The sequence below is a fragment of the Arachis ipaensis genome, chromosome B04, assembly GCF_000816755.2.
Source record: "Arachis ipaensis cultivar K30076 chromosome B04, Araip1.1, whole genome shotgun sequence".
Taxonomy (NCBI): domain Eukaryota; kingdom Viridiplantae; phylum Streptophyta; class Magnoliopsida; order Fabales; family Fabaceae; genus Arachis; species Arachis ipaensis.
The window spans coordinates 43,622,915-43,631,816 of NC_029788.2; the positions used below are offsets into that span (position 1 = coordinate 43,622,915).

The 8,902-nt window shown below is 35.7% G+C and overlaps 2 protein-coding genes across 4 annotated transcripts in view; one reads left to right on the forward strand and one right to left on the reverse strand.

The window, feature by feature from the left end:
* LOC107639297 (protein WVD2-like 7) overlaps positions 1–4,297 on the forward strand; it is a gene marked incomplete in the record, with an annotated part of 5,821 nt that extends 1,524 nt beyond the window's left edge. The window contains 8 exon segments of the mRNA XM_016342775.2: positions 13–601; positions 785–979; positions 1,463–1,503; positions 1,580–1,666; positions 1,745–1,841; positions 1,955–2,026; positions 2,326–2,436; positions 3,510–4,297. Coding sequence (XP_016198261.1) covers positions 13–601; positions 785–979; positions 1,463–1,503; positions 1,580–1,666; positions 1,745–1,841; positions 1,955–2,026; positions 2,326–2,436; positions 3,510–3,962 — 1,645 coding nt within the window.
* On the reverse strand, positions 4,433–8,358 carry LOC107639298 (pentatricopeptide repeat-containing protein At2g01860). 3 transcript variants are annotated; one of them, XM_021121137.1, is made up of 2 exons: positions 8,215–8,358; positions 4,433–6,197 (listed from the first exon to the last, which is right to left on the reverse strand). In XM_021121137.1, exon 2 carries the CDS (start codon positions 6,138–6,140, stop codon positions 4,671–4,673), a length of 1,470 nt encoding a protein of 489 aa, XP_020976796.1. In that variant the 5' UTR covers positions 6,141–6,197; positions 8,215–8,358; the 3' UTR covers positions 4,433–4,670. The 3 variants fall into 3 exon arrangements, with proteins under 3 accessions (XP_020976796.1, XP_016198263.1, XP_016198262.1); XM_016342777.2 differs by lacking the exon at positions 8,215–8,358 and adding an exon at positions 6,958–7,193; XM_016342776.2 differs by lacking the exon at positions 8,215–8,358 and adding an exon at positions 6,965–7,191 and having other exon boundaries at positions 4,437–6,197.

Sequence of the window (8,902 nt, forward strand, 5' to 3'; positions counted from 1 at the left end):
CAACCAAGAAAATTTTGATTCAAATGATGATGTTCATTATGTTCAATATGATGAAATGTCACGAGAGGATTTCGATTCGGATGAAAATACACATTGTGTTCAGATAGAGAAGAATTTCCAAGAGCCAAATGAAGATGACTTCTATATTCAATTTGATCAAAGATTCCAAGAAGATTTTGGAGCAGATGTAGCAAGCAACTATGTTGAAATAGAAGAAAGATCCCAAGAGGAGTTTGTGCATAAACACAATGGTTCAGATTACCATGGAGATTATGAAATGATTACATGTGAAAGAGAATATGTCATCAGAGAATGTCCAATTGTTTCAGTTTCAAGTTTGCAGACAGAATCTCCTATGAACAGTTCAAATTATTTGGAAGATTTCACTCATAAAGATATTACTTTAGATGAAGCTTGTCGATTTGAAAATGAAACAAGAAATATACTCTTAGTCAGTAATGGGGGGATTACTGAAGCGAAGAAAGACAATGAAACTGCAAATGATGATGAATTTTCAAGAAGCACCAGTATGACCGTGAATGAACCAGCTCATGGTGTTGATAGAGCAATTTTGCATGATCCTGTGAATCCTTGTCCGAAGGTACACATTTCGAGTGTTTGGTGTGAATAGTGTTAATTGGGTGCAGAATAAATACTATGAAGATAGTACATCAAGATTACTTATCTTAACCATAACAGCATGTGCTTATGCTTATAATTTGTATTTCCTTCAACTGAAGCCTTGTTTCCCTTTCTTATACAACCTTGCTTCTTATATACATAGGAAACAAAGACAGAGCCTAGTCTGAATTTTGAAGTAAAAAATATTCAAGTGCGCAAAAGCAGTTCTTCAAGATCATCAAAGGACCCTGCAAAATATCATGGTAGAGAGAGTCCAAGGAGAACAAATATGGGAAAGAATTCCTCTAAACCTGCAACTCCAACTACTCAATCATTGTGCAGAACCACCACCAAAGAGGTAAGAATTTATGAGTATTAAAAATTTTGGTTGTTAATTCCATTGTATTGCTATACGGTATGAACATGGTTTCCCTTCTATATATTTGGCTTATAGTTGTTGGAGTAGTACCCCAAATCAGTTCCCATAAAATTTTTAGTTGGACACTTTAATTTTCAACAAATTTTAATCACCAAATTAGTCTCTAACCATTTATTTTGTTAGACAAATCAATCATTACGTCAATTAAAAATAGACAAATCTGTCCTTATCGTTGTTTAATAATGACATAACAGTTTCTAAGAAATTTTAAAATTCTCATATTAGTCCCTCCATATAGACGAACAATCTGATGTGAGGATTGATGATTTGTCTAAATAAGTAAAAGTTTGGATATTCATTTGGTGGATAAATCTGTTTGTCCGGCTAAAAGTTTGTTAGGGACTGATTTGGGGTATTCTCTACTCTTTGGATTCCCCTTAACTTTTGTGCCTCCGTATGCAGGTTTCTAAAGTTCCGGAAAGCCTAATTCATGAAAGAAAAAGGTAGTTGTTTCTCTTCTGGAAGTGTTATTATTCACTTCACATTTTTCATACCTGAAATGCTTTTAAATTGTGATAGTGATAAAGTATCAAGGATTAAAAAGGATGCAGAATCCCAAGCTACTGTGCTAAAAACCAATTCCAAAGGAATTCAAGAAGCAGAGAGGTTTGTAACCTGTAGTGCTATATGTACGGATTAATGTTTTGATTTCCTTATTTTTTATCTGTGATTAATGTCATATAGGTCAAATCGAACTTTCAATACAACAAAGTCTGATGGTAAGCCTAAGGCTGCAGCTTTCAACTTTAAATGTAGTGAACGAGCAGAACGGAGAAAAGAGGCAAGTGTTATCATTTTAGTCTCACTTTCCCTGTGCTTTTTATGTTTTTATCATTAAAAGAAAAAAATGGGTTTTTAAGAATGTTGATTTGTTTCCATGATTGTTTTACTTAGTTCTACTTGAAGTTGGAAGAAAAATTGCACGCCAAGGAAGCTGAGATGAATCAAATACAAGCAATATCACAGGTAATTTTAAGTTACCAATAATATCTTATGGTTCTTATAAGTTGGTATGCATGATAGAATATCAGGGTAAAGTTTTCAAACCGGTTAAACTTGAAGAAAGAAATGAAGTTACCAAGTTCCAAATGAGTTTCCTTTTTTTTTTTTTTTATGCTAATGTTAATATGTAATTTGTCTGAGTAATATGAAAGATCTGGGTTTCCAAAGGATTGTGTAACTCTAACTAAATGTAGCTGACTCCACTTAGTTTCGTATTTATGAAGCTTGAAGAATTTTCTTATATTCAAGGTCTAATTATGCAGGAGAAGAAAGAAGCTGACATTAAAAAACTCCGGAAGAGCCTTAACTTTAAAGCAACACCAATGCCTTCATTTTATCGCACGAATTCGTCTTCACAATCACAGGGTAATAAGGTACAGGCTTTCTAAGGAGCTGATTAGTTTGTAAAAATATTTTCTATTTTCGTTTTCTATTTTGATTTTCTGAAAATGATTTTCATTTTCAACTTTTCCCATTTTAGAAAAGGCTATTGGTTTGTGAGAAGAAGATTCATTTTTAAGTATCGAAAATAATAAAAATATGCTTTGTTGGTTTATTTTCAATAGTTTAAAATCACAAAACTATATTTTTATTAAAATTATTTTCATAACAAAATTATTTTTTTAAACAAAAAAATAAAGGTCAAAAATAAAGAAATTTAACAAATACATGTTAATTCGGATAGTACGTACTTAATACTAAATAAAATAAAAAACTCAATAAATATATATTTTAGTTCTAATTAGAGCTCTATTTTTTTCTTTAATTATCTTGTCTATATACTCAAAGATACAAAAATCAAGCATAAAATAAAAAATTGAGAATCAATTGAAATAAAAAAAAATCACTTTTTTCAAAAGATGTATGTTATAAATTGGTAAATAATGGATATCCTAACAACAGAACATATAGAGAAAGGAAGAGAAGGAAGAGAAGACGGAAAAGAACGAGCGAAGTACATTGGGTGAATGTCGCGTCAGTGAGAAAAAAAATAATATAAAAACGAGTAGGTGAACTCCGAACATTTGTCCCAAAACTAAAAACGCTGTTTTGGTGTAAAAACGTTTTCAAAAGTTAAAACTGGAAAGACTGAAAACATGACAATAGCGTTTTTAACTTTGTTCTGTCTTTTTAAAAAATGTCATATTTTCATTTTCATCGAAAATGAAAATGAAAATGAAAACTTAAACCAATCAGCCCCTAAATTTTCCTAGTTTGCTTTTTGTTTATAAATTAGAACTTATGATCTATACATGAACTGATTAGAACTTATGATCTATTCATGAACTGTTACGTCTTGTTCACACTCATCTTCAAAATTATGAGACTTCCTTAGACTTGGGGTCGGTTCAGCCTTTCTTTACCTCGTTTAGTTTAATAATTTAGTCAAGTAATTCGTCAAACTGTTATTTTAACTGCACCTAATCAATGTTAGTGGATTCCTCAGGCTGTGTCACGTAACACCAGAAGTAGCAAAGCACAGAATCAACCAAAATGTTCAGGGAGTGAAGCAGCTGTATCATTACCTTCAAAATCGAAGACCAGAAGTGATCAATCTTCTTGTGAATATGTAACATCAAACGAACGATATAGTATTTTGGTCGAAGAGTGCAGTCAGACAAATGTGTCTAAAGCCAGTCGAACAATTTCTCCTGCTCCATCAACCAGCCAGAGCTGCCGCCCCAATCCTGCAACAAATAATCGCCTTTCGGGAGAGAAAGACCGAGCAAAGGTTACACTGCAAAAACATAGAGTATCGGAGAGTAGTAAAGGAGCAAAAAGACAAGACAATGAAGGAAAAGACAGTGATCAAACTCAAAAAACATCAAAACACAGATTTGAGATCATGAGAAACAGTTCTTCTAGTGGTGGTAATCTCACTGTACGTGTTGCTTCCTGAAGAAGATTGCCCCTTCATCTTCAATCTTGAGCCATTTGATTAAAGCATATTGCAGAATGCTGATTGATGTAGCAGCAGCATGTTTAGACAGTATTATGCAAAATGCAGATTGAAATAGCAACAGCATATTAGTATTCAGGATATTTAATTGATGGTATAGCTGACGTAATTCAATGAGGGTTACTAATTTTAGTGGTAGCTACACTGTTATATAGGCAGCAATAGCATGTAAAAGTGAGCTTTAGTAAATACTAATTTGCATACTTTTTACTGTTGTTCCTGTTAGACCTTAGAACCTTAAAGTATTTATCATAAAATAAATGAACTTGATTGAACTTTTTGTTTTCAAATACATTACCCTTCAATTGATATTTCTTCTAAACCGTATATTGTTACCTATTATCAGAAACTGGCAGTTCTCAATCGAATGTCTCTAATCCCAGGCTTTTCACATTCCTGTTGGTTCTCAATTGAAACACAGTGAAAGTTAATAATATCAACATTATTATGGTCATACTTTCATACATATGGAGACACATAATAGATACAAGTGGTTTTCACAATTCACTTGTATACTACAAATTTTTCTGCCCCTCATCCTTGATAACAGAATGTACATGGAAGCTTATAATGGCATAGTAGCCATTACAGTATTAAGAAGGATTAAGAATTGATATAAACAACTAGAAGCTGCAAGATTATGAAAACCTATTGCTTTTGATTCGTCAAATCGGGTGAGGCCAAATACTTATCCAGCTTGAATCCTGCTTCCTCTGCCTCCTTGCAGATATCCTTGCACTTTGCCATTCTTCCGGAGGCCATGTAGATTCCAAGCAAGTCCTTGTATATGCCGTAAGTGGGAGAAAATCCTGCTTCTTTAAGCTTTGAAAAATATCTCACAGCTCTAGGTAGATCATTCAAAGCAACAAACAGCTTTATCACCACACGATAAGCCGGAAGATCGAAGAGGCAGTTTGAAGCCTCCATTTCCCAAACTACAGCCAATGCCTCCCTGTATTTCTTCTGCGTGTAGCGGCTGTGAATCAAACAACTGAACATGACAGCATTTGGTTCGGAACTGGACTGTATGAACCAGCTAAACAGGCTCTCGACTAATTCAAATTTCCGTATCTTATTGCACACTTTCATTATAGCTGTACAATCTTGCTGGCTTAGATTCAATTCATCTCTTTCTCCAAGTTCATCTAATAATGACTCTACATGCTTGTGTCTATCAGGGTTCTTTCCAAGTTCTAATATCAGTTTCGCATAAATGCCTGGATCCAACATTCTTTTGTCCCTTCTTGATACCGAAAGAACCTCCAATGCAAGCTTAAGGTTTCCGCCTTTAATGAAACCCTTTATCATTGCCTCCAAAACACCACGACTTGCCAAAGCAGTGAACTTTTCAATGTTGAATGGAATCTTCAACTCATGGTTCCTGGCCAAAACTTCAACCGTTGAGGCCAGAATCCAATCATCTGGGTAGAGATGATGTTGCTTTTGTGCCCAATTGAATGTCTGCAAAGCTCTCTCAGGGAGCCCCATATGACCTAATTCCCGTATTGTCATTGATAAGGATCCCTTCCTTAGGAACTGCACCCATTTTCCAAGAACTATAGATACATCTTTGTCTGGTTTAAGCTTATTGATCTCTCTTGCTAACCCAACTAGGAAACTTGGGCTCTTATACACTTTCTTAGCCATAGAAGCACGGGATGAAGCTGCTGCTGGAGCTGCTAATTTCACTAGTCGTTTCAGTGTAGGTAGTCCCAAGGGTCGAAGCTTGTAGGGAACTGGAAGTGGAAGAGGTCTTTTCCGTTCTAATTTTCCAGGCTTTTGTGGGATTCTCCCTTGAAACAAGGAAGAGATGGCTTCAATCTCATCAGATTCCCAAAGAACAATAGTATTTTCTTTTTCCTCTTCGTTGGCAACAATAGATCCTCCTTCACGGAAATCAATATCTTCCTCAGTTTTTTCAGGGGTGGTGCTAGGCTTCTTCAAGAACAGATTAACGCCAAACTCTGGAGGTTGCTTGGCACGTCGTGGAAGTTGGACATTCTTTGTTGATCTTCTCCTCCTATTTGAATGTGCAGCTAAAATGAATCTGTCATGTCTGCACAGAATTCTTCCCAATGGAACAAAATGAACACCAGGAAATGACACCGCGTAGGCCATTATTTAGAAGAATGAACCAGAAATATTATGGTTGAACTATCAATTGTCATTGAGAACCTGCAAAAAAGAATGATAATACACAACATATATATTAGTGGATGTTTGGTTTGGCATTGGTCATCTCCCAACGCATGTTAAGTTTGCCTCAAATGAATACAATTGTATTTGGATAATATTGGGTAAGCTCAACGTAGATTGAGTTTTGTTCTAAATAGCGATAAGATGTTAGTTACCTATTTTGACCTTTTATATTGAGTAGTATGTTAATTTTGATCTTTGACTTTCCTTCTAGTAATTTTGCATTTCAATGTAAGTTTAGATAACATGGTCCAAACAATATTCATTTTTCAAAATAATGTCCAACCAAAAAAATCCAAACACAAACCACATTGAAATTTATCCAATTTTAATAAAAATTAATTTTACAAAAGCACATTCATACCAACATTCATTTGCAAACACTAATCATCGAACATAACTTTATCAATTAAATCACATGAACTGAGTTCAGAAACCATATTGATTACAATATAAAAGTAATGGTCGAGCAGAACTTTTAACAAACAGATGGTATACAAATTCTAGATGGTATCAAACAAGTGTGTATTATCTTTTCATTCAAACATAAAGAAACTTGAAGCATACCATAAACCGGTATGTGAAGTGCAAAGGAATAAAGGCATCAACTAATGAACTTGTCAACAGAAGAACTTACCTGAAGTTCAGAGATCAAGTGTAAAACCATCATTTGCCATTTTCCTTTGCAATTTTCATAATTTTATTCAAATAAGAATTCGAAAACAAGACGAAAACAAACCATAAACCTCTGATGCTGTTGATGGATGACTACGGCGGAATTACAGCGCCGGATATGGAGAAACGGATAACAGAGATACACAACAACACTGACAGGACAGAGACAGCACGAAGAGCGGCTTTCCGCTGCGGTTTTTCCGGTAGGGACGCAGACGCCGAGCAAGAGAGGGACTCAGGGAACGTGGGAAGGGAGGTTGTTGTGAGAAGAATAGGAAGAGCGAAGAGACAGGGTTTCTATGTACATTTTGGTTTTATATACAGGGACAAAAGAATCTTTCTAGATTTGGATTTTGGAATTCAATCAATTTTGGACTCAGAACTTCAAATTAATCTCTAATTATTAGATCGTCGGACCATCCGGTTCAATTGAAAAACCAATGAACCGGATCTTAATCCAGTTCGTGTGATATAGTCTAATATAACACATTAAACATAATTATAGTCTAATATAAACCTTAAAATATCATCCAAATTAAAAGTATTACATAAACCAAAATGTTATGATCTCATTCAAATACAAACTTAAGTCAAATAACAAAAACAACCAATCAAACATAAAATGCCAACATCCAACTGATCCAAGTTTGTCATCAATCATCAAAATCTACCATAACAATACAATCTAACAACTAATCAACTTATCAATGCCAAATCAGCAAGCAACCCTAAACCCAACAACTAATCAATTATCAAGGTTTCAACAATAAACTATAACAATTAATCATGCTTCAAGCAACCAGCTTCAACAATTAATCATTTAGTAATGCTTCAAGCAATCAGTACCAAAAAATTAATCATTTAATCATGCTTCAAACAATCAGTTTAAGCAGTCAGCACTAAACAATCAGTTTAAACAATTAATCACTTAATAGTTAATAATGCTTTAAGCAATCAGCACTAAAGAATTAATCAACAACAAGCACCAAAGAATTAATCAGCAACCAGCACCAAAAAATTAATCATTTAATGAAGAATTCTAACTAATGAAGAACTCTAACTAATGCATCTGAACAAATCAAGGCTTATGTAGAAATCATGAAGACCAACACTGTTATGCTATTCCTTTGATAGCCATTTGGATTTTGGACCTGAATATTATCTTTCCCTCTTGAATGGTTCATATTCTTCTTTGTTTTACAAATTAGATTATGTAAATAAGCATGATTTTCAGTCACATAGAAGAAGACTTCTCTGATGCATGCTGGTTAACAGGAGGAGTCACTTCAACAATTATTATTACAACAAATTAGATTTATACCTAGGGTTAGTGGAAGACAGGGAAGAATGCAGAGCTGGCGGCGACAGGGACAGTGGCTGGGGTGGAAGGGTCGAACAGGGCTGGCGTCGGCGGGAAGACACTTCGCGACGGCAAGGAGTGGTGGCGGTGGCTGCGATTTCCACTGCTGACTTCGTGACGGACAGAGCTGTGCGAATCTCCAAGCTGGCTCCAGGAACTTGCGACGGTGAGTGACTTCCACGGAACTTGCGACCGCGGCGGTGGCTGGACGGAGGGTGCGCCGGAAGCTCGAGGTGGAGACTAGAGGCGTGGTAACTAAGAGCGAGAGGTGAGAGTCGAGGGTTGGAGGGTGGAGGCTCGAGAGTGTTGTCTGGGTGAAGAACTGAAGAGTGAAGACTGAATGCTAGGGTTCTTTTGGGAGCAAAACGCAGCGTTTTGGGCAAAAACTAAAAAACCGGCCGGGTCCCGGTTCAGTTCGACCGACTGGTTTTTGGCCGGTTCGGCGGTTTAATTTTTGTTCTTGAATTTGGCAGTTTTCCCTTCTGTCCGAACTGTGTTTGTTAACGGTTTTTGGTTCGACCGACCGGTTCGAACCGATTTTCAAAACATTGGTCTGAACACACCGCAAATTCAGAAAAACTTATTTGAATTGGTTTAAACTGCTGAAGAACCGGACATAACAACCATGGTCAACCTGCGCCTCCACCTT